The sequence below is a fragment of the Lepus europaeus genome, chromosome 10 (assembly GCF_033115175.1).
Source record: "Lepus europaeus isolate LE1 chromosome 10, mLepTim1.pri, whole genome shotgun sequence".
Classification (NCBI taxonomy): Eukaryota; Metazoa; Chordata; class Mammalia; order Lagomorpha; family Leporidae; genus Lepus; species Lepus europaeus.
Genome location: NC_084836.1, coordinates 17,946,026 through 17,971,652, shown reverse-complemented (window position 1 = coordinate 17,971,652; position 25,627 = coordinate 17,946,026). Strand labels below are relative to the sequence as shown.

The 25,627-nt window shown below is 41.2% G+C and overlaps 1 protein-coding gene across 1 annotated transcript in view; it reads right to left on the bottom strand.

The window, feature by feature from the left end:
- PAH (phenylalanine hydroxylase) overlaps positions 1-16,459 on the bottom strand; it is a 62,816-nt gene extending 46,357 nt beyond the window's left edge. The window contains exons 1-3 of the mRNA XM_062203018.1: positions 16,259-16,459; positions 11,163-11,270; positions 99-282 (exon numbers count right to left, since the gene is read on the bottom strand). Coding sequence (XP_062059002.1) covers positions 99-282; positions 11,163-11,270; positions 16,259-16,318 — 352 coding nt within the window. The 5' untranslated portion in view covers positions 16,319-16,459. The remainder of the gene's footprint in view (positions 1-98; positions 283-11,162; positions 11,271-16,258) is intronic.
- Positions 16,460-25,627: the final 9,168 nt, after the last annotated feature.

The window sequence follows — 25,627 nt, the reverse complement described above, 5'->3', positions numbered from 1 at the left end:
ACATAGAAAATATTCTAATATACAAAGTATTATTTTTGTCATTATTCTATGAAGACAGTATAGAGTCTTTTGTGTTGCAAAAGTCTTCTAATTCTTACCTGTGTCTTTCTTCTTATCTCGGGAAAGCTCATGGACAGTGGCGCCAATGTCATGCCTCAAGATTTGAATGATGTCTTCAAGTGCAGGCATGCTACGTTTATCCAGGTAGGTGAAAAATTCATACTCATCTTTTTTTAAACGAGAAGGTCTGGACTCAATGTGGGTCAAATTAATATCATTCTCCTAGAAGAAAGAATTGGAAGGGTGAAGGGACATCACCAGGACTTACATTGGTCAAAGATGCAACCCCAGAACACAATGGAATGTGAAGTTGAATGTGCAACACACAAAACACAATGGGATACAGAGATGAAGAACAAGATTTTTTTTTTAAGAATAGAATAAAGTCCTTAAATTCACAATAGTTGCTTTTACTCTTTCTTTTGAAAAACCAAGTATCAACTGGTAAGAGGTGAGAGGAATGGCTCAAATGTCACAGAATTCGGTTACATGGGAATCTGTAAATTACCAAAATTATCATTATACTCATAAGACTTTGGTTTGGTTTAAACCTCTAAGACAGTGGTTACCAAAAGCAGTCACATAGGAAAGCCTTTCCCAAATGAATGCTGTAGAACATACATAAAAGCCATTGTAACCCATAAGCTATACTTTGGAAATTTATATTCATTAAATAAAAGTTTAAAAAAAATAAAGAGTATAGAAACAACACTATTCTCCTTGAATAGAGTTCATAGAAGTCACATTTATTGGGTTTACCTATAAGTTCTAAATTATATCAACAACTAGACCCAAGGCAATGTACTTTCATGTTTCTATTCCTAAATTTCACTATCTGTAATTCAGTGGTCTTAATGATACTTGATTTGTAAGTTTGTTGGGAGCATTGGTTAAGATGATACATACTGCTCGGCAAATGACAAAATTATCTAACATAATTACCATTAACATTTTTATTCAATTAATTTTCATTCAAGTTCTTTAACAAAAATAGCTATGTAGCACCCATAAGATACGAATCACCCCTTCAGTGTTTGAGATTCCTGTCAGCGAACAAAGCAGAGAGATGATTCTCTTTATGAAGACTGCATTCAAGTAGAGTCTATCAACAACAGACACAGAGGCCGGCGCCGTGGCTTAACAGGCTAATCCTCTGCCTTGTGGCGCCAGCACCCCAGGTTCTAGTCCCGGTTGGGGCGCCAGATTCTATCCCGTTTGCCCCTCTTCCAGGCCAGCTCTCTGCTATGGCCTGGGAAGGCAGTGGAGGATGGCCCAAGTCCTTGGGCCCTGTACCCGCATGGGAGACCAGGAGAATCACCTGGCTCCTGGCTTCGGATCAGCGCGATGCGCCGGCCGCATTGGAGGGTGAACCAACAGCAAAAAGGAAGACCTTACTCTCTGTCTCTTTCTCTCTCACTATCCACTCTGCCTGTCAAAAAAAAAAAAAAAAAACAAAAAAACAAAAAAAAAACAAAAACAGACACAGAAGATTACTAATTCACATATTATTCTACAATGGTTAGGACTAAGGAAAAAACTACAAGGCAGAACAGGGTGAAGAGGATGGGCGTTGATGAGATTAGGCGAAGGCGGATCACAATATTAAATAGAGTGGACACAAGCAACCTCACTGGGAAGACAAGACCTATGTACCGAAGGAGCTGAGGGGGGTGAGGGCCCAAAGGATGCCTGGTCTGTTGAAGGGACAACCACGAAATCAGGGTGAGCAGAAGAAGTTAAGGAGGAGCTAGTAGGAAAAGAGGTCCAAATAAACAAGGGTGGAGGCCAATCATAGAGAATATTGCAGGTCATTTGATGGAATATGTGTCTGATTCTGAAAAAAAAATGGGGGTCTTTATAAATTTTCAATAAAAGAAATAAATATGACCTCATATGCTTGAAATGATCCATCTGATTTCCACATTGAGAATTAACTGAGGAACACAAGAGATCTGTCAAGACTGGCCTGATGCCATTGCAGAACACAGGTAGGATGTGATGTTGGCTGTACCCACAGTAGGTGATGTTGGAGGTGGTTAGGGGAGGTGATTCTTTTAACTTATATAACCTCAAGAGGCTCAAAACTCTCAAGGGCCATGAGAAAGGTGTGTAGAGAAGAAAATGGGGAAAAGTCCACATTTCCCATATCACCTTCAGGTTGGCTATAACTGTGATTCACTATGAGGCCAGATGAAAATGTTCTCAGAAACCCAGAAGGAAGAACAGGGCGCCAACAGAAGCCCTCATACCTCCCTGGAGAATCTCTTCTTTAAGTCAAATATCATGGGCCAATCTAGGTACTACAGTAATGTAAAGATGAATTTACAAAGAGCCATCAAACTGGAGAAAAACTAATGATTACTTACCATAACAAACTTCAAAAGGCATCTGAAGGTGATATTTAATTCTTATTGTTTTTAGTCACCAAAAAGAAAAAGGAGTCATTTACGTAAATTACTCTTCAAATTTAAATGCCAAGCAAGTCATCTGCTACTTATTCAGAATGTTGGTGATTTCATTGGTAGCACTGTTCATTATGAAGAAAACCAAGGAGTATTGTCTACCTTCACGAAAGTAAGCAAATAGGAGTTGCCTTATTGTTCAAATCGACAATAAGGGGGCAATCTTTTGGCTCCTCTGTTAAACTTTTGATACTTGCATTCCTTATTAGAGTTCTTGGTTTGAGTCCCAGCTATTCCAGTTCTGATCCTGATTCCTACTGTCATTCATCCTTGGAGGCAACAGGTCATGGCTCAAGTCCTTGGGTCCCTGATGCCCATGTGTGGAACCTGGACTGAGTTCTTGGTTCCTATTTGCAGCCTTCCCCAGGTCTGGCTGATGTGGGGGCATTTGAGGAATAAGCCAGCAGGTGGAAGATCTCTCTACCTCTCTTTCTGTCTCTCTGACTTTCAAATGTAAGGAAAAATAAATAAAATAAAGATGACAAAAATAAATGAACTAAAAGTATCCTGAAAATAGTTTAGATAACTGAAATTATTTTAGATAACTATTTTAGATATCCAGAAAATAATTTTAGATAACTAAAATTCCAAAAAGTAAAATTCATTAATCTTATTGTTGAGAGGTATGCACATATCTTTTAACTTTATTGTTGATAATTGAAGAGAATGTGTATGATTATAATAGTGATACTTCTCCACATTTGAATATCCCTTTACAGCTTAGAATTATTTCCTGTGACCTTCCTCACCATCCTTTGAAGAAGATAAGGAAGACATAGAAAATAAAACGAGAGGCAGGCATTTAACACAGCAGTTAGGCTGCAGCTTGGGAGATCCACATACCATGTTGGAGTTCCTGGATTGAGGCCCAGCTCCACTCTCCATTCCAGGTCCCTGCTAATGGGCACCCAGGGGGGCAGCATGCAATGGCCCAAATAGCTGTGTCCCCACCACCTACATGGGAGACTATGATCAAATTCCTAGCTCCTAGCTGTGGCCTGGCTTACCCTCAAATGGGCATTTGGAGGCTAAGACAGTGGAAGGGATTCTCTCTCTCTCTCTCTCTCTCTCTCTCTCTCTCTCTTGTTCTCTCACAATCTCTCCTCTCTGCCTTTAAAATAAATAAATAATCTTTAAAAATAAAAATAAATCAGAGATGAAGTTCTTTGCCATAGAGGATGGGAGAGAGAGATCTATTTTTTCTAATCTTAGAGTTGTTTGTCTTACATGCCAGACATACAGTGAGCCCCTCCACAAATGCCAACTTTTATCACTGGTATTATTTTTCAACTAAAAAAAAAAAAAACTTCTGGATCTAATAAACACAATGTTAAGTCACTTCAAATAGGCTCTATTCTTGCTGGTTCTTGCTCATCATCTCCCAGGGCACATGGTGCAGCCGTTATTTTGGACCTGAGAACACACCTGACAGCTGTGGCCAGGTAACACTGCAGAGGGGCCAACTGGAGGGAGAAAAGTGGAAGAGGGAAGGCCAGAGAGAGAGAGAAAGAGATGGCCCTGAAGCTCTCTGACAAACAGAGCTTACTTCCTAAACAACACAAAGAGCAGTGTCATCCTTCTTGGCTCAGGAAGAAAGGGAATGGGTAGGCTCCATCCACTATTTACCTATGTTGAAACTCCAAAAGAAGGGATCAGCAGCTCCTGTCTTGTGTAAAGCAGAGAACACCACAGAGCCAAGAACCAAGGGTGGATGCTTCTCTGGCACCCTTATCACTGGATGAGTTTGGGCAGAGTTGTTGTTAACCACCTGTGCCCCATCTCAGGAAGACCCATGTCCACAAGAAAGCTATTCACTTTGGGAATAATTGTATACAATGCATGCCCCATGATTCAGTTCCTCAAATGCTGGAGATCTAAGTTACATGGAAAACTCCAAAAAAATTTTTTTAGTTGTTTTTTTTTTTTAGTTTTAAAATTTAGCAATTGTTACTATATGCCACATTCACTTCAGATTTTGACACTAAAAATATATACATATATACTATTTTTTTCTTGAAAACAGAGATATTAACATCATAGAGATTCGTAACAATGATCAGAATGTAGGAAAACAAGGATATATTGTCACATACATAGTACAATTCAGTGAAGCAGTGCTTATAACTATATACCAGATGATACAACATCAACATAATTTTTATACTCTAAATATGTTTACTTTCACAAAGAAGAGAAAATATGTTTTAAACTAACTAAACTCTAACAATGGAGGAATAACTAAATGAATTCTATTGCAATCACCCAGTGGAAGATTATACAGCTATTTAAAAGCAATTAACCACAACAACATGCAAAAAAAAAAAAGTGCCAGTAATCAAGATATGGTCACAGTGGGGAGTCTATGATGATGGATTTGCCACACAGATGGAAGGCCCACATTGAGTTCTAGCCCTGGCCCAGCCTAAGCTGACATGGACATTGGGGAACTGAACCAAAAGATGGGAACTCTCTGGCTCCCTCACTCTGTCAAATAAATAAATTTTAAAGTGGTTTGATCTTCTCTTTGAGCTATTTTGAAATATAGACTACATTAATAGGGGTAGTCACTCTATTGTGCAATGGCTATTATTTTGACCTCAAACTTGGAGCCCCTCCCCTCCTACTAAATGTCATTTCATGAAAAAGGGAGAATGGGATCATGAAAACAGTATGGGCTTCAGAACAGATTTGAGTTCAAAGTCAGGTCTTACTATTTGTTACCCTTGACACATTCGTTGTCCATTCTGGTCTTGTGTTTCTAAGTGTTTAAAATAAAAGTAATATTAATTGGCAGCTTAATGAGAATTAAAAAGAGAAAAAGCACTTAGCACAATGTTGGCACCATTAACAGATACTCAGTAAACACTCACTATACTCTGCCTCCTCAATTTGGTGTAAAAACCCATTTCCTAGTAAGGGGAGCATAATGCCTTTTATGAGCTGGTTTACTCTTGAACACTTATTTTACCCCAAATTCTCAGCTCTTTTCCCAAAAGCATCCTTGAAAAAGAAGGAAGGGCTGAGCATATTTTGAGATGAGACTAGATTGGAAAGAGGCCTTCTTTTTTTAATATTTAATTTAACTGTAATTCAAATTTTTAACAGATTCAATGTGCTTTGTAGATAGAATTCTAAGAGCATAATGATATTCCTTTCTCCCATGCTTCCCTCCCAACCTTCTTCCTTCTCCCTTTCTTTCTTTATTTTTTAGTTTTTGAGATAACATTTTAAATTTGCATTACAGTAAAAAGGATTAATACTTAAACAGATAAGAGATGAAATAAGTAAAAGGCAAAAAGATCCTGGTTTTGTGGGATACCTTATTTGATGCCTGTTTGTTTTGTTCTTACACTTAGAGTAAACCTAAGTGATGTTATCCTTGGCCTGTTTCAGAGATTTTTGGAGGCATTGTCAAAGACATTGGCAGAGAATGTTCCAAAACACTGGTCCCAAGCCAACAGACAGAGATTTCCATAACTCATTCCATCAAACACCTGCCATATGCCAAATGCTGTTCTAGGTGCTGAAGTGCGACAGATAGCAAAGCAGAAAAGAATCCCTGCCTTTGTGGAGCTTACGTTGTTATAAGAAGAGTCACATAGTAAATAAGGAAAAAAGTAAACCATATCATCTTCAGGTGAGTGTCAGTGCCATGGAGAAAAATACAACAGGAAAAGGGGATCAGATCTATCAAGGGCAATGGAGATGCTGCTTTAAATACTGTGGTCAAGAAGTCCTCAAAAGTAAACAGGTAATATTTAAGTATACACCCAAGGAGAAAGCCATGCAGGGACAGCACATGCAAGAGTGCTGAGGTAGTGCAATGTGACTGAGAACGATCAAGGACACTAGGACCAGGGCACAGTGAGGAACAGGACATGATGCTGAGAAATAATCAGGATTAGGTCATGGAAGGCCACGTTAGCCAGAACCTGAACCTTGAGTTTTCACGCCAACTGATACAAAAGCTAGGGGAGTTAATTAGGAAGAGGAGCGAGATCGTGTGATTCATGTTTTGAAAGGAATGCCCTGGCCACCATTTCGAGAACAGACTGTAGTGGGGCAAGAGCACAACAATCAGAAGCCGAGCACCATATCTGGGGAAGGAAATGATGGTTACAAAGATAGAAGGAGCAGCCTCATAGAGGTGCGGACAGAACTTCTTAGATATTTCACTAATCTCTTGTGAGAATGCCACCAACAGTTCTGGTTGGTTGAGAGCCTAGAAGTTAAACTCACTGGGATTAAATAGTCAGCAAAGCATGAGGAGCACCATTAAATTCCACAGGGAGCCCCTGAGCATCCCCACTCTGCTGTGGAGGAACAGATCTTGGAAAGGCTCAGCCTGGATCTCCAGGGCAATTCTCACCGCAGGGAGCAACCTTTGGGATCCCAGACTTGCTTCCTCTTAGAAGATTCTCCTTTGTGATCCCTTTCATCCATGATGAGATTATCTCAGGCTACCAATGAGCAATCACAACTCCTGTGCCACTAATAGGCCACAGCAATCCATCCAAATGCTACTGAAAGCTTGAACTTTGTCTTTGGTTGCACAAGCCCGCACAACAAGTGATCAAACTTCATGAAAGCCTAAAATGCAAGTTATTTGCTGCTGGTTCTCAAAAAGGCCCACCGATGAACTACTTTGCATCTAAAATCAGATTCTTCTATTCAATCAAAAGTCACAGACTTGTGCAGAATGTTTAGTGTGAAACACTGTTTATCAGGAATAAACAACGGAAACAACTCAAATGCCCATTAACAGGAAATGTATGAAATATAATTACACAGTGAAATATAGAAAGGGGAAAATGAGTGAGCAAGAAATATGTATACCCACATGGACAAATCTCAAAAACAATGCTCACCACTCTCTCCCCAAAACAGAACACTGAACGACAATTACAATATGATACCAAAATCATGAAAATTGAAAGGTTGCAAAACTACACCATGTATCACTGATGGATATCTATATAAAGAAAAGTATAAAAAGATACACAGGAATAATATATATGTAATTCTGATTAATAGCCACAGCTGAGTAGGAAGGCACATGGGGACAGGTTACCTGGGGACGTTAGTCATTTCAGCAATGTTTTGTTTCTTAAGCAGGAAATGAATCATATACATATTGTTATATCATTACCTATATGTTAGGGTTTGAATAAAATAAAAATATCATCTAGGCTATAAGAAACAGTTTTTTTCCTCCATAACTCAGACTGCTTATCTTGATTAAAGAAAAAATGTTCCCAGTGGATATTTTACTGCTCACACCTGCTCTGGACCTAAGACCTGAGATCGAAAGCAACCCTAGTGATTCATTCTTGATCCAGTACACCACATCAGGCCCAGAGATCACTGGTAAGTCTTTGAAGTCCAAACATTCGATTGATAAATATAATGTGTCTGCCTCTTCCACTCAGCCTTTGCCTCAAGGAATCCTCAAGTTGGCAGATGGCATGGCATTCAAGGGTTCCATCTTCTGCCCACTTATTTATTCTCTCTTACCTTCAGGCAGCTGTTCCTTCATTCTAGAATTTATCTATCTCATCTTCTGTCCCCCTGGTCAACTCCTTCTGATTTCAGCTTGAAAGTTGTATCTCCAAGAAATCTCCCTGCCCTCTGCTGCCTCATGTTTGGATTAGGAATGGTCACGGAAGCTTCAGCTCCTCATAACATTTGTTGCATACTCTATTGCAATCACCTGTTAAGCTAGTCTGCAAGTTTTATAGGGGAAGAAGTGATGTCTAGCTCACTCCCTTGTACCCACCATCCCTACAGGGTCTGACAACAGTAGACACCAAAAAGATTAACTGAATGTATACATGAGAGAGTATGACATCATTGACTATCTGACGAGAGAGAAGAATGGATTCTCTGGGCAAGGCTAGGGCACAAGAAGTGGATGTGACTAACATGAACAGTGCCTTTTTATTTGAAAGGCAGAGTTACAGAGAGAGAGAAATGCAGACAAGTTTTCATCTGCTGGTTTACTCTCCAAGTGGTTGCAACAGCCAGGGCTGGGCTAGACTAATGCCAGGAAGCAGGAGCTTCATCCAGCTCTCCCATGTGGGTGAAGGGGCCCAAGCATTTGGGCCATCTTCTGCTGGTTTCCCGCGCACATTAGTAGGGAGCCGGATTGAAAGTGGAGCAACCGGAACTTGAATGAGTGCCAAAATAGGATGCAGCAGCTTAACCTGCTATGCCACAGCGTCAGCCCAGGGAAATGCCTTTTCTATTTGTTTCCAAAAATCATGTTTAACATGAACATGAAAGGTGAATTCTGAAGCAATTTTTAGTTCTAGCCTAAGGCAGCTGCTTATCTGAACTTCTGTGTCTCCATCAATTATGTAATACTAATTGAGCATACCCATGTACCTTTGGGAAGGTCTCACAAGCTATGTGAACTGGGCAATTACCTGATCTCACTAAACCTCAGATTCTTGCTCTGAAAAAAATAGAAGCAACTCCTACCTCATGCTATTTCTATAAGATTGAATGAGATCATGTTTGTAACGCCACCATCACTGAGACCTGCCCATGCTCCACCCTGCCCCACAGCTAGCCAGACGTCTGCTAGACCCTAAAGAAGGCTGCTTCTCTTCCTTAGCACTTCTGCATATCCCCACATGTCCAGTCCTGAGAACACTGAATATTTTCATGAGGTCTGCCCTTATCCCCAGAGAGATTAGAAAAGATTTGTTAATTGCATAGCTCAACTCATATTGAGCATTAATTACAGGCCTGGCCAATGTGATAACTCTTGTTCCCAATCAGCTGGAGAGTTCGCACAAAAAAATAACAATTATTTTTTATTTTTATTTTTTATTTTTTGACAGGCAGAGTGGACAGTGAGAGAGAGAGAGACAGAGAGAAAGGTGTTCCTTTGCCATTGGTTCGCCCTCCAATGGCCGCTGCGGCCGGCGCATCTCGCTGATCCGAAGCCAGGAGCCAGGTGCTTCTCCTGGTCTCCCATGGGGTGCAGGGCCCAAGCACTTGAGCCATCCTCCACTGCACTCCCGGGCCGTAGCAGAGAGCTGGCCTGGAAGAGGGGCAACTGGGACAGAATCCAGCACCCCGACCGGGACTAGAACCTGGTGTGCCGGCGCCACAAGGCAGAGGATTAGCCTGTTGAGCCACGGTGCCGGCAAAAAATAACAATTATAAAGTAATGCATCCTCAAGTAGGAAATGTCTCAGCTAAAACCTTACCCAAGTATTTGGAAGGAATATGGATTAGGAAACCTATTTGAAGCTATGTGGAGTTTGGGTACTTAGCTAAAGTCCAAATCAGCATTTCCTAAACTTTGTTCCAAAATATTAAAAATGTTCATAGAATGAGAAGGGTCCAAAGTCAAATAAACTTAGGTAATAATACATACATTTCCTGCTTAGCATCATCTAGCACACATTAATTGCTTTATAGACTCTGAAAGTCCTACAAATAAAGAAATAAGATAAAATGATTTTCCTAACATATCAATCACTCAATCCTTTAAATTATGAAACAATTATCAGTGTCTTCAAGATAGTCCCTGTCAGGGCAGGCATTTGGCACAGCCCTTAAGATGCTGCTTGGGGAGCTGGTGCAGTGGCACAGTGGGTTAAAGCCCTGGCCTGCAGCACTGGCATCCCATATGGGTGCAGGTTTGAGTCCCAGTTACACCACTTCTGACCCAGCTCCCTGCTAATGTGTCTATAAAAGCAGCAGAGGATGGCCCAAGTCCTTAGGCCCCCTGAACCCACATAGGAGATCCAGAAGAAGCTCCTAGCTCCTGGCTTTGGATTGGCTCAGTTCAGCTCTGGCAATTGTGGCCATTTGGGAAGTAAACCAGCAGATGGAAGATATAGCTCTCTCTCTGTTCCTACCTCTCTCTGTAACTCTATCTTTCAAATAAATAAAACAAATCTTTAAAAAAAAATGCTGCATGAGAAGCCTACACCCCATATCACAGTGAAAGAGTTCCTGTCCCAGCTCTGCTTCTGACTCCAGTTTCCTGATGAAGTACACCCTGGAAAGCAACAGTAGTTGTTCAAGTACTTGGTCCCTGCCACCCATGGGGGAGACTCATCGAATTCCAAGCTTCAGCCTGGCCCTTTGCTCTAACTGTTGTGGGTATTTGGGAATTGAACTGGGAGATGAAAGATCTATTCCTATCTGTCCTGATCTCTCTCTCTCTCTCTCTCTCTCTCTCTCTCTCTCTCTCTCTCTCTCTCGAATACAGCTGTTTGATGGAAGGGATGGTGTCTAATTTATTATTTATTCATTATCTAATGCCTAGATAGTATTAATTTAATGACTGGAAGAATTAATGGCTTTTTCATTTCATTTTTTTCTAGTCTTTAACTATGATGATATGAAACATGCCTGTCTTGAAATTTTTAAAAAACATGCTATTTCATCACAAAATCCCTGTTGAAGCTAACACGATCCGTATTACCAGGACCACATTATAAATGTAGAAACTGAAGGTCAGATTGAACAATTTACCAAGGTCACACAGTTGATTAATGTGAGTCTGGGCTGAAAGTCACATCTCTCAATTCCAGTTCCTCTCTTATTTTCATTGCATCTAACTAATAAATGTTTATTTACTATGTCATTATCCAGGACAAATGTGAATAGAGCACTTACCTCAAATAAGCGCAAGACTTTGGCCAATGCACCCACTTCCTCTTTGAGGGAGAAGATCAGTGATATGGCACTATTTTCATTAGAGTTATCTTCAATATAGCTTGTTTCCTACAGGGTTACAGGCACTTAGTTACAATGTTTTCCACAACTTAACAACTCATTTCCCTGATACCTCCCCAGGAGAGACAAGCATTACCTCTTTCTTGTGACCCATCTGGGAGTACAATGAGCTATATATAAGCTACTCAGAGGTATGTAATATGGTGGGAAATAAAGTCCAGGGCAATAAAGTAATCAATGAGGCTGCAGGCTCGGCTTTCAACGTGGGGAAATTTCAGTTATTTACTGATGTCACCAGTCAACCTTATACATTTTTGTAATTTTTAATGAACATCTACTAAGTTTGAGGCTCAGAGACACAAAGATGAGGAACACAATGCCCCAGCCTTTAAGAGCTCATAATCTGATTCAATACACACCAAAATATTTTTTGAGGTGATTTCAACAATATCCCAGGGAAACATTAGGTAACAGAGTATGAAGACTGTGAAAAACAGGACATACATAGGCTTTTAGTATATGTGCTGTCAAAGCGAGCACTATACACAGGCTTTTAAGTACAAAGAGCTGGCCTGGACTCCTCTGTCTTCGATTTATCAGCTGGACAACTTTGTGCAAACCATTTCACCTTGTTAGTGTTCTCATCTGTAAAATCATGTTAACAACAAACCCACTTGGTACAGTATTCAGGTGAAGAAAAAATATATAGATAAGTTTAAAGGAAGTGTATAAAATGGTGGAAATATTGGAGTTATACATGAATGACCTCTTAACCTTTAGCAAAGATATCAGAAGACATTAACTTGTTTCCATACACTGGGAGTGGAGATGTCTAATTGTAGACAAAGAGGCACAAAATACATAAAAGTACAAAAATGGGGGCAAGTGTTGTGGTGAAGTGGGTTAAGTGCTGCTTGAGATGTCACATCTGTATCAGAATGCTGGTTCAAGTCCAAGTCACTTCATTTCTGTTCCAGGTTCCTGCCAGTGCACTTGGAAAGGAGCAGGTAACAGCTCAGGCACCTGGATCTCTTCCACCTGCGTGGGAGGCCTGGATGGGGTCCTGGCTCCTGCCTTCAGCCTGTCCCAGGATCTGCTGTTGCAGCCATTTGAGAAGTGAACCAGAGGGAAGATCTCTCTCTCTCCCTGTCATTCTGCATTTCAAATAAAATATTTTTTCTAAAAAAAAATAGTACAAAAAGGAACTATCAGAAGATGATGCCTCAAACTAGATAGCAAAGAACTCATACTTAAATTCATTCATAATAAAACTGAGGTGGGAATAGAGTTGAAATGCCAGAACTTTCCAAACCATTTGCTTACATTTTACAATAATATACAAAATTATATGTGTGCTCACCAATATACAGGATGTACCTAAAAACTGGGAAGGCAAAAGATGTGCAGAATAATAACTCCTTTGTAAGTGAGTTAAGGAATTAACGGAATGGATGTGACATCATCTCAATGAGAGAAGACTGTGTTGGGCAAACTCTCGTCAGTGACTTGCAATGATAACTTTGCATGAATCCTAATGACCCCCAGGACAAAATTATTTCAATTCAGAAAATTCAGATTGTCCTAGTATCTCACATGAAACAAGGATAGAGTGGAAGGGCCAAACTTTTCAATGAGTGTGAATAGAGGGAGCCCCAGTGAATTAGAATACTGAAGTGTTGTACTTGTCTATCCCTATTTGGAGCATGTTATCTTGCAAAGTAAGACAGTTACTCCATATCACTCCTGGCAGCCGATGTGTTGCCCATACCAATCCCCTTATACTTTCTAAATCAGTGTTTCTCAGTAAGTGTTCCTCAGCTCTCATTCCAAAATTACCTCGAGTTTCCTTGTTGCAATGCAGTTTCCTGGGCCTAATTCAAGCTTATCAAATCAAAATAGATGGAGGAGAGTCTTAAAATCTGCATTTGAAAAACATTCTGGATGCTTCTTAGCCATGGAGAATTTTGAGACTACTGTTAAAAATACAGCCTTCTTGAAAGAGAGAGAGAGAGAGAGAGAGAGAGAGAAAGGGAAGAGAGGAGGGAGGGAGGGAGGGAGGGAGGGAGGGAGGGAGGGAGGGAGGGAGGAAAGAAGGAAGGAAGGAAAGGAAGGGGACTTTGAGTAAGGCTACTCTTTATTGTTATTAATATCATCACTAGTGACTGCCCACTACTTCCCAGGGGCTGAACCTGGTACTTTTCACAGTCAAAAAGCATCATGCAGAGCAACTAGCACAGTTTTAACACTTTGCATAGAACAGCTCCATTAGTTCTCACAATAGTCCCCATGAGGTAAGTGCTGTTATTTTTGCAAATAGGGAAATAGACTAAGCAAGGTTAAGTGGCTGGTCCAAGGACATCCAGCTAATACATAGTAGACCCTGGCCTTAAACTCAGTACAACAACACAAAAGCCTATTCTGCCTCTTGGTAACAAATTCAGCTGGGTCAACATCTCCTTCTTTTCAGTTTTAGGGTTTTTAAATGGAAGCAAGTTCATGGAAGTCTATGCAACAGTGTGGCCGTGGGTGGACTTGTATTCAGTTCTAACACTGCTGTATTGATCCAGTCAATCACAGACCCTGCAGAAAATCCTCTTGAGAATACACTTGTATTTGTTTCTAACAGATATGTGAGTTGACTTACAAACACAGGTATGCACAGGAGGGTTGAGAGGTAGAGAAAAACAACTCAGAAATGCTATAGGAAGAAATGCGGCAAGGAGAAAAACTTTCCTAAGAGCTAGGAAAGAAAGAATTTTGATCCTCAAGCAATACATTCAGTAGGAGAAATATATTCCCTTTGGCTGTATATACCAAATTCATTCTGTTTTTTGAATGAATTTGGCATTTTTGAAAACGATCACTTTTCAAATTCACAAGCAAAATGCTTTGGCAATAATATTCTACAGGTGCTATTTGTCAATCTTAGTGCCTTTGGGGACCACAGTTGGAGGTCTGTATTTGCATGTTTCTTTGCCTTTGCATACACACATGTCTACAGGTTAGACTATTGAAAACAGTCTATGCCTCTACATTTCAGCAGTCTTCCATAGGAAGCAGCACTTCAGGAGAGAAGTGTACACAGTGCTTGGAGTCAGATCTAGGTTTGAACACGGGCTTCCCTGCTCTTAACTCTGATGGCTGCATTCTCTTTGCCCTAAATCCCATGATCTAGTCTTCTTCGCAGCAATTATCTCTATAAACTTATGTATTTATATTGTGAGTTTTTAAATTCTACTGTGCTTGGCACACAGAAAATGCTCATTTAGCCTTCTTTGGGTTTATGAGCCAAATCTCTCTTAAATGACTATTGTGTATGTGCATGTATAAAGCACTTGACATAGTGTATGCCATCAGCAAATGGAGGCTCTCTCCCACAGCCTTACACCAAAACCATGCCAGTGTGGGCTGCTTATCTGGGCTGGAAGCATTAAGATATCAATTCTGTCTCTTTTGCAGTCCTATAGAGTGATCTAATCCAATTCCCTCCCTCTTGATTTTCCTGAGCCTCCTCACCCCAGCTGAGCACTCCCCAACACATCGCTTAAGGAAATCCAAAGCTGAGAACTCAGGGCTCCTGGCTCCATGTCCCATATACTCTCCATGATTAGGCTGCACCAGTCAAGGTGCCTGACTCATTGCTGTTTCTTCCTATCAGGGTGCAAGGTGCATTTTGTTAAATAAACATATCTGTTCTGGCTAGACACACATGAGCACCTTCCTGTGTTCCAGGAACTGTTCTAAGAGTTTTACAGGTGTTATTTCATTTAATTCTCCTAGGACCCCAGGGTGGAGGCATTTTTATTCCCATTTTTTTTTCAAACTAATAAGCAATCTCTTTCTTTCGATGCAGACCTGGTCCCAATCCATGCCTGAAATACTTCTCTTCACCAGAGCCCCAGTCACTGGTAGTGGCAATTTGGGTACTCTCAATATCCCAAATGCTCTACAAGTAAAGTTTTAAGCCCCATGGGTCCCTAACCAGATTGCTTGCCCTGGTTGCTTCTCATAGTTGTAAGGACCCTACTGCCAGCAACACTGAAGTAAATGGTGTCTGGAGCCAGCCTCTGTTCTGGGGTCTGATTCTTACTCCATCTCCATTCAACACATTTGCCTTGGTGCCATACACCATCTTCATGGGAAGTCTTTCCCTTAGGAACCAAGAAAAGCCAGCCCAAAGATTTGCAGTTGCTGCAGAGACACTAACTTCAATATAAGCACTGTCCTCCTCTTCAATAGAGTATTGCTCTCTAAAGAGGATCATTCTCCCTAACCTTCCAGGCTCACTTTATCTTCTCCAGGTCTGGGCTATACATGAGAATATGAGCCCAAGAAGAATCATTTTCTGACCCCAGTGAGTATATGCATCAAATGAGAGAATGCATTCTGCAATTGTTCCCCTCATGAGCATGACAACAAATCCTAGAGAATGGAATACATATCCCCAAGTCACCATTAGGGTCCTTTCACATCTCACGATCAGGAGTTACTCTTGCTCATTTACCTCTCCACTTAGCCTCTCCCTCCCTACATCTGAGTTAATCTGCCAGTCTTCTTTACATCTCATCTTCTCCCCAGAGGGAAAGGAAGACATAGTTTCTCACAATTTTGCACTTCGATACCTTGGTTGAGGGCACTTTCTAAACATCACTGAAGAGATCTAGAAGGACCCATATCCGGCTCCAGAGCATTAAAGGCCATTAAAGAAGAGAAAGGCGGCAACAGAGAGAGACAGTGACTTATCCAAAGGCACATAGCTAGTTGATAGTAATTCTGGAAGCCAGATCCCCAAACGCAAAGCAGAACCCATGTCCCTGAAAACTACATAGGACAGACGTTCTCCCACTTGGAAGGAATTGTTGAGGGCATGGTTTGTTTGTTGGATTTCTGGATATTCTCATCATCTCGGAAGGAATTAGACTTCTTAGTGAGTTTACAAAATTAGGAAATACCAGCAATCCCCCAGCCACTTCTCCCCTTCCTCTCCAAGGGAGCCAAACTTCCAGCATCATCAGATAAGGCCCATCCTAACTCACCTGTCCAAAGTCAGAGAATTTCCTGCTTAAGCCTCCATTCTCTAGAACCACAGCCGACATGCTGACTCCAGGCAAGCAAGCTCTCTAGCTCTAGGCGTCAGTCACAGGCAGGTTTGCAACCAGCACGTGGGGCTGAGGATTTTAACCTGGTGTTAGGGAGGAGTTGCAAAGGGTGTCTCCTGCTCTGTACAGTAACACCCACAGTGGGAGTTGTCTTGACGCACTGGGCCAGGGCAGCACTGGTCCTGCTCTAGGTCATCTACCCCAGCTTGCTTGGAGAGAATAGGCCAAGAAGGGGTGTGGCAGACACAGGAGGCTGCCCTTGGCTACAGGCTCTACATGGAGAGAAGAACCCAGAAAGGTGGCTCTGGTGATTAGACAAGTTTGGCACTTGCACGACACTCAGCAGGCTGGGAACCAGGTTCTCTACAGTTGATACAAGGCTGCTACTGCCTGATGCTAATGATTATGTGGATAAATGCCCCCAAAGAAAGGGAGCCAGGATCTCAATTTAGTTCAGTTTAGTTTTTGATCCTCCTGTTAACCACTAGGCAAGCTGCCTGGCTTTGCTTTGACTTTAGAAAACTATGGGTAGATGACATTGATGACATTGAGCACAGGAGCTAGAGAGCAAAGGTAAGAGCCATCTGGGTTGAAACCCAGCAATATGTTCTCCAGCTGTTTACATAATGGCAGGGAGCTCCAAAGAGAGGTGGGAGAGCCCCCTTGCTGGAATGGTTTAAGGATATAAAGAGGAATAGGAATGAGGTCATGCATGAAGCACTCAGTGAGTGGAAGGTACTGTTTAAAGTCCACATATATTTAAATAAATCATGACTGGGGGTCTCTACTGTGTGCCAAGTGGTGCAGTGAGGATACAGCCAGGCTGTCAATCTCGGAGACACCCAGAAAATGAACAAATACATTTATACAGGACTAAATGGTCTGAAGAAAGTAAAATGGAGGGGAATGAGCTAGGTGTGAGTTGGTGGAGTTGGGGAGGAGTCTTCTTATAGTTGGCAGGAAGATTCCAACATGAACACAATATTTTCAGGAATAAAATTTAAAAAATTAAATCAGGGATATCAGTTCTACTGCCTGCTCATGTTGACCCAGGATAGGTTGATGGGCATCGAGAAAACAAGCCAATAATAGAGGTTGCTAGAAATCCACCCCCACTTTCCCAAAGTAGTTTGACAAATGAGCAGACATCCGAAAAAAAAAAAAAAAAAAACATACAAATCTCAGGTTCAGAATTCAAAACAAATGGACTAACTTCTATTTCTAACACTGATTAACTGTGTACCTTTGGTCAAGTACACATGTCTCAGTTTGTCTTTAAGATGGGTGATTTTATGGTCTGCTGCTCAGGATTCCTGAGACTCTGTAATGTCCTGGTCTTCTTACTAGCTGCTAAGAATACAGGCATAATAAGTATAACTTCTGTCCAAAAGGAGTCCTCTGATATGGAATGCAGGCCTCCCAAATGGTAGCTTAACCCATGTGTCACAATGACCACCTCTACAAATGGACTCCTTAATCTTACCTCACATAAAAGTTCTCCAGATCTGGGACAGACATTGTGGCACAATGGGTTAAGCTGCCACCTGTGATGTTGGCATCCCATATAAGCTCTGGTTCGAGCCTCAGCTGCTCCACTTCTGATACAGCTCGCTGCTAATGCACCAGGGAAAGTAGCAGAAGATGGTCCATGTGCTTGGGTGCCTGCCACCATCACAGGAGTCCTGGAAGAAGTTCCAGGCTCTTGGCTTTCACCTGGCCCAGCCAATGAAAGATTCTCTCTCTCTCTCTCTCTCTCTCTCTCTGTGTGTGTGTGTGTATTGTTCTTTCTCTCTGTAACTCTGCCTTTCAAATAAATAAATCTTTAGGATAAATAAATAAATGAATAAATGCTCAGGATATTTTTGGGAGGAGAACACATTTAAATTCTGCTATTTCAGAGAAAAAAAACACTAATAGCTCCTTTTGAAAAAAATCATTCTGGCAGAAAGAGAAAACTTGTCTATACACTATGTTAAAAGCTAGTTTGGGTATGTGATCGCTTATGAATATAAATTTTCTAGATGATTGGATAGAACATAATGTTTTGTTATAACTCATAAGGGCAGCACTGGATGCTGAACAAATTGAGGAGGAAGTGCAAGTTCAGAAGCAGCGTTTGCAATGCCAGGCTGCAGTCCATGTTGTCAGGAAGGAAGGTCTTGTTGCAAGATGAGCAGTTGTGTACCTGACACACTCAGAGCTGACCTTCACTGATTTGGAAATATTGAAGATTTCCCAACCGCTGCAGGTTTATCATTCTCTTTGGATTTAACTTCGTATGCAAAGGGTTCAGTTAATCATAATCCATGAGTTCATGACACATAACCAAAACATACAAGACTGCTCTATCATTTTATTTATTTTGTTTTATCTTCATTCCTCATTCCCACTACCTTACCCTAGGGACAACTTTTCTAATATGTCAGATATATAACTTTGAACTTGAATACATAGAAAGGTTTGTGTGCAAGTTTATTTTTTGTGGATATGTGATGTTACACTATAGATTTACTATAGTATATGGATTTTACTGTGTCTAAGTTTCCTCTTCCAATACTGTTCTTAGGAACTAGAAATGTTGCTGAGTGTTCATCCAGTTCTCTGGGATTCTTTGGCGCTGAACATTTCACATTGTGTGCCCAACATACTTGACTTCTTCCTTCCTTGAGTAAAAGAAATTTACATTGTCTGTAACTCTCCACCACCCAAACAATACCGTGATGAACATCCTTATCCTTTTCCCTTGTAGACCTGAAGGAGAATTTTCCGAGGGTAGAAGTGGCATACTAGACCACAGGGAATATGCATTCTTAGTTTCATGAAGTACTTTCAAGTTGGCCTGTAGAGTGGCGGGTGGCAGGGCACACTGTTACCAGCAAGCAAGAATTCCTGTGGAGGGCCAGTGTTGTGGCACACTGAGTTAAGCTGCTCCTTGTGATGCTCACATCCCGTATCAGAGCACCAGTAGGAGTCCCAGCTATTCCACTTACTATCTATCTCCTTGCTAATGCACCTGGGTAAGAGTAAATGATGGTCTAAGTATTCGGGGCTCTGCCATGCATGTGGGAGACCAAGACAGAGCTCCTGGTTACTGGCTTTGGCCAATGAACCAATGGATGGAAGATATTTATTATCTATCTATCTATCTATCTATCTATGTTAGTCTCTCCCTTTTGGTCTTTGCCACTCTGCTTTTCAAATAAATAAATCTTTAAAAAAAGAGTTCCTGTGGTTGGGTATCCCTAATATTTGGCACTCTCCAAAAGTCAGAATTCCTTTGCCAATCTCAACAGCATGAAGAGATATCTCATCACCTTTTTGAGTTTCTCTTATCACTAAGAGTTTGAGCATCTCTTTATGTATGCTTTCCCTGGGATTCCTGCCTTGTTGATTTGCAGCAATGATTTGTGCCTCTTTCAGTCCACGGGGACTATCATCCACCAATATATCACTGTCATTTACCTCTCAACTGATGCCCTTCTTTGAGAAAACAACAAAATCAAGTAATTTGGATGTCATAAAAGTGCATCTTTTTTAAAAAAAAGTTTTGTTATTTGTGCTCTTGGGATATTAAGATATAGGTCCTCATTGAGGTATAAAGATATTCTCTCCCTCCCATCATCACAGTTTTATCTTATACATTTACTTTTTTAGTATAATTTTTAATTAATAATCTTAAAATTATACACATTTATAGGATACCATGTGATATGTATGCATGCACATGTATGCTCTGTGTAATGTTCACTCAGGGTGTTCATATATATCCCCTCAAAGATTAAACATTTCTTTTTGGTGACAAGATTTAAAATCCTATCTTTTAATTTTTTTATTAAACTTTTATTTAATGAATATAAATTTCCAAAGTATAGCTTATGGGTTACAATGGCTTCCCCCTCCCAAAACTTCCCTCCCACCCACAACCCTCCCCTTTCCCGCTCCCTCTCCCCTTCCAATCACATCATGATTCATTTTCAATTCTCTTTATATACAGAAGATCAGTTTAGTATATATTAGGTAACGATTTCAACAGTTTGCCCCCATATAGCAACACAAAGTGAAAAAAAATACTGTTGGAGTACTAGTTATAGCATTAAATAATCATGTACAGCACATTAAAGACAGAGATCCTACATAATTTTTTTTAAAAATTAATTAATTTTCTATGCCATTTCCAATTTAACACCAGGTTTTTTTTTCATTTCCAATTATCTTTATATACAGAAGATCGATTCAGTATATAATTAGTAAAGATCTCATCAGTTTGTACCCACGCAGAAACACAAAGTGTAAAAATACTGTTTCAGTACTAGTTATAGCATCACTGCACATGTGTTGTCTAATCTTTTAATTTTTTGATAAATACACAGTACATTATCTATAGCCACCTCACTGTGCAACAGAACTCCAGAACTTCTTACTTCTATCTACCTAAAACTCAGTGCTTATTAAATAACCTTTCCCCGCACATCTCTCCCTGCTACTCTTTCCAGCTTCTAATAACCAGCACCACCTTCTCAACTTCTGAGATCAACTTTTTGGTTCCATGTATTAGTGAGTCATATGGTATAGAGCTCTCTGTGCCTGGCTTATTTCATTTAACATAAATGATGTCCAGTTCCATCAGTGCTATTGCAAAGGACAAAAAGTCATCTTTTATGGCTGATAATATTCAATTGTTAATATATACCACATTTTCTTTATGCATTCAACAACTGATGGAGACTTAGGTGTTTCCACTTCTTTGCTAGGTACAAGACCCTGCTCCATCCAAATACAGCTTCCCTCTAAAGCACACCCAGAGAGGCAACAGAATTTGGCTCAAGTACTTGGGTCTCTGTCACTCATATGGGAGACCCAGATTGAGTTCCTGGCTTCTGACTTCAGCCTGACTCAGTTTTAACTGTTGTGGGCATTTAGGGAGTGAACAGCAGATGGAAGTTATCTCTCTCAACTCCAACCTCCACCTTTCAAATAAATAAATAAATAAATATTTGGTATATATATGCACACTTATTCTCCCATATTCTAGCTGAAGTTTAGGTTGGTTTCACCTTGGATTTATTAGATAACCTTGGAATATTTGTGGAAACAACAGCAATTATTGTGAGCATACATGCTCTATCCCAGTCTTCTTATGAACAAAGCCAGAGTTTCTTCATGAATGTTATGCTTGATACAAGTCTTTGATATTATATCGAGTCCCTACATAAATCAGAGTTTCCTAAGTTCAATATTATTCACTGTGTGCTCCACCTGGATACACTCTGCACTGACATCCTTTGGACCTGAGGGACAAGAGAACCCCTGAAGATATGACACTCATGTTGCCTATAGTGTAAGAAACTGTCTAAGAGCCAGTGCTGTGGCACATCGGGTTAAGCCATCTGCAGTGCTAGCATTATATATGGGCACTGGTTCCAGTCCCAGGTGCTTCACTTCTGATCCAGCTCCCTGCTAATGTGCCTGAGAAAACAGAAGAATATCACCCAAATTCTTGGGCCCCTGCACCCACATGGGAGGCCCAGAGGAAGCTCCTGGGTCCTGGGTCCTGGCTCCTGGCTTCAGACAACTGGCCCAGTCCTAGCCATTGCAGCCATTTGGGATGTGAACCAGAGGATGAAAGATCTGTGTGTGTGTGTGCATGTATCCCTCTCTCTCTGTACTTCTTTCAAATAAGTAAATTTTTAAAAAGTAGCAGGGGGGATTCCAAGATGGTGGAAAAGAAACAGGATGGTCTGAAATTAATATTTAAGAAGGGGGAGAAAGTATACTTTCAGGATAAAGCCACAGGAGAACTGTAATAGGAGACCCTGAGAAAGCAGTAGAAATGCTTCAGGCCCATGCTGAAAGACTCACCAGGTTGGATCCAGGAAGATGCCCACCCTGGCAACCAGGTGAGAGGGTAATCCACGGGCCCATGATGCTGCTGACACAGTGGGAGGGAGAGCTCAGTGAACTGCTTTTAGAGTTCCACATAGATTCCCCCAGGACAGCAAGTGACCAATCACCCAGAGGTGGGGAGAAAGGAGGTTGTGTATCTCTCTTTCTCCCCTCCCTGCTACAGCAGAGACCTGCAGCCAGTGGGGGTAGGGCTGATGACATTTTTGGACACAGGCAGGTAGCAGCCACCCCAGCCCCTGCATGTGCAGGTAGAAGAGCCACCCTATGAAGGGTTAATGCTGCCTGTGGGACTCTCCTACATGCCCAGCACAAATGAGCAGGTACTTTGCAGATACTTTGCATGCCTGCAAACCACAGAACTAAACCAGAGAGAAAAACCCGCTGAACAGAGCACCCTGGGCACTCCCAGCACACACCTCTTGGTATTCACTGAAAGTGTAGACATCCCACTAAGCCACAGAGACACCGATCAAAGATAAAAGCCATTAGAGACAAAAATATACAAATGCCAAAAAGTTAAGGCAAGAATAAGGAGGACACTATGAGCCCCCAAAGGAACACTAAAACATTTCAATATTAGAATGTGAAGATGAAGAGATTGAGGAAATGTTAGAAACGGAATTCAAAACACTAATCATCAGATACTCAGAAGCAAATTCATGAACTAAAGAAAACTATATATGATATGAATGAAAAATTTTCCCATGAAATTGAGATCTTAAAGAGAAATCAAAATGAAATACTAGAAATGAAGGATTCAATAGATCAAATAAAAATGCAATGGAAAGTCTTAACAACAGAGTTGGTGAGGCAGAAGAAATAATATCTGAGCTAGAAGACAAATCTCTGGAAATTTTACAGTCAGATCAAAAATAAGAAGAAATTAGAAAACTAAAAAACACTGTTGGAGATCTATGGGATACTATCAAAAGGCCCAATAGATGAGTCTTAGGAGTTTCTGAGGGTGTGGAGAAGAAGGGACTAGAAGACCTACTTACAGAGGTAATTACAGAAAACTTTCCTAACTCAGAGAAAGAAAAGAATGTCCAAATACAGCAAGCACATAGAATTCCTAATAGATATGACCAGAAAAAACTTTCACTGTGACACATAGTAACCAGATTTTCCACAGTAAAGCATAAAGAAAAGATTCTAAAATGTGCACAAGAGAAATGCCAGATAACTTCAGAGTATCTCCAATTAGACTCACAAATGACTTCTCATCAAAAACCCTGCAGGCTAGAAGACAGCAGCGAGATACAGTCCAAATATTAAGAGAAAAAAAAACTGTCAACACAGAGATCAGATTAAGAAGGTAGAGTAGAGAAGAAGCTTGCTGCTCTAGTCAAGGGGAAGATAGTTTTGTTTTGTTTTGTTTTGTTTTGTTTTGTTTTACAGGCAGAGTGGACAGTGAGAGAGAGAGAGACAGAGAGAAAGGTCTTCCTTTGCCATTGGTTCACCCTCCAATGGCCGCAGTGGCTGGCGCACCATGCTGAACTGAAGTCAGGAGCCAGGTGCTTCTCCTGGTCTCCCACATGGGTGCAGGGCCCAAGGACTTGGGCCATCCTCCACTGCACTCCCGGGCCACAGGAGAGAGCTGGACTGGAAGAGGGGCAACCGGGACAGAATCCGGTGTCCCGACAGGGACTAGAACCCGGTGTGCCGATGTCACAGGTGGAGGATTAGTCTATTGAGCCATGGCGCCGGCCAGAAGATAGCTTTTAAGAAGTGGAAAGAGTACAGTCTCAAGAAAGAGTTATAAAGAAAACAGCAGAGGAAACTCCACACAAATTGGAGAGACACAGTGGACTTATGTGGAGGGTGTGGATGTGCACAGCTCAGGACCCCAGCAGCTGAGAGCATCTGTACCAGTGTTGGAGAGTGAGGTGAGACCAGACTGCAGCAGCCCAAGTCACTGGTGAAAAAGCTGCAGGAAGAGCCTAGAGGGAATCGAGCTCGGAGCCCTGTGAGGGATAGTGTACCTGTCAAACTAGAGGAGAAAAAACAAAGAGAGGGTACATTTCTCTCTCCCCAATCACTCTGAAATGGCATCCTGTAAAAGGTGATAGAGAGCAGGCACCATTTTGGACATACATAACAGCTGCCCTAGTATGTGTCTGCACCCAGCAACTAGAGAACCAGAGATTTCTGAGTCTGATGGGGAGAACAGACAGGGGGCTGGGTGCTTATGACTGTGGGAGGTTTGTGTGCCAGGACAGTGAAAACACTAAGGCTGGATGAGAGGACTCAGAGTGTGGCTGGGACTCTGGTCAATCATTGTGGAAGGCTCCACATGCTCAGGGCTCCCTGGTTACTGGAAAGAGACATTGCTGGGGAATCTGAGCTTATATTGAGGACTACACAGATTCTTTGTGTGGACTTGTGGCAGAGTGGATGACTAATGTACCCCCTGGACCAGGCACTTGACCCCTTTAAGGAGAGGAGCTCAGCTGAGTCTGTACCAACAGACAAAAAATAAACCTCCCCTCTGATTAAAAAAAAAGAGAGAGATTTTCCACGCCATATCTGAATATGTGAGTTCACCCTGGAGAACTGAACAGAGCTCCCTGTCCACATCCATCACATACCTCTAGGTATTCACTGAAAGCAGACACTTCACTAATCTACAGAGAAATAATACAAAGATAAAAGTGAAAAAAAAAGAAGAAATCAACAAGTATCTCCATAAATGCCAAAAACAAATATACCAATTCAAGAAAGAATAAGGAAGACAACATTATGCTCTCAAAAGAACATAACACTTCAATTCTAGATTGTAAAGATAATGAGATTGAAGAAATGAAAGAAATGGAATTCAAAAAATTGATCATAGGATTACTTGGAAGTAATCAGAGCAAATGCACAAGCTAATGAAATCTGTACAAGATATGAAAGAAAATCTCCCCCACAAAATTCAGATTTTTTTAAAAGATTTATTTAATTTATTGGGAAAACAGAGTTACAGAGAGGTAGAGACACAAAGAGAGGTCTTCTTCTGCTGGTTCACTCCCCAGATGGCTGCAATGGCCGGAGCTGTGCCAATCTGAAGCCAGGAGCCAGGAGCCTCCTCCGGGTCTCCCACGCGGGTGCAGGGGCCCAAGGACTTGGGCCATCCTCTACTGCTATCCCAGGCCATAGCAGAGAGCAGGATTAGAAGGGGAGCAGCCAGGACTAGAACTGGTGCCCACATGGGATGCTAGAGCTTCAGACCAGGGCTTTAACCTGCTGTGCCACAGGGCTGACCCCAAAATTTAGATCTTAAAAAGAAATCAAAATGAAATCTTGGAAATGAAGAATTCCTAGAACAAATAAAAAATGCAGTGGAAAGCCTTAACAACAGAATCAGTGAGGCAGAAGAAAGAATATCTGACTTAGAAAGCAAAGCACAGGAAATTTTGCAGT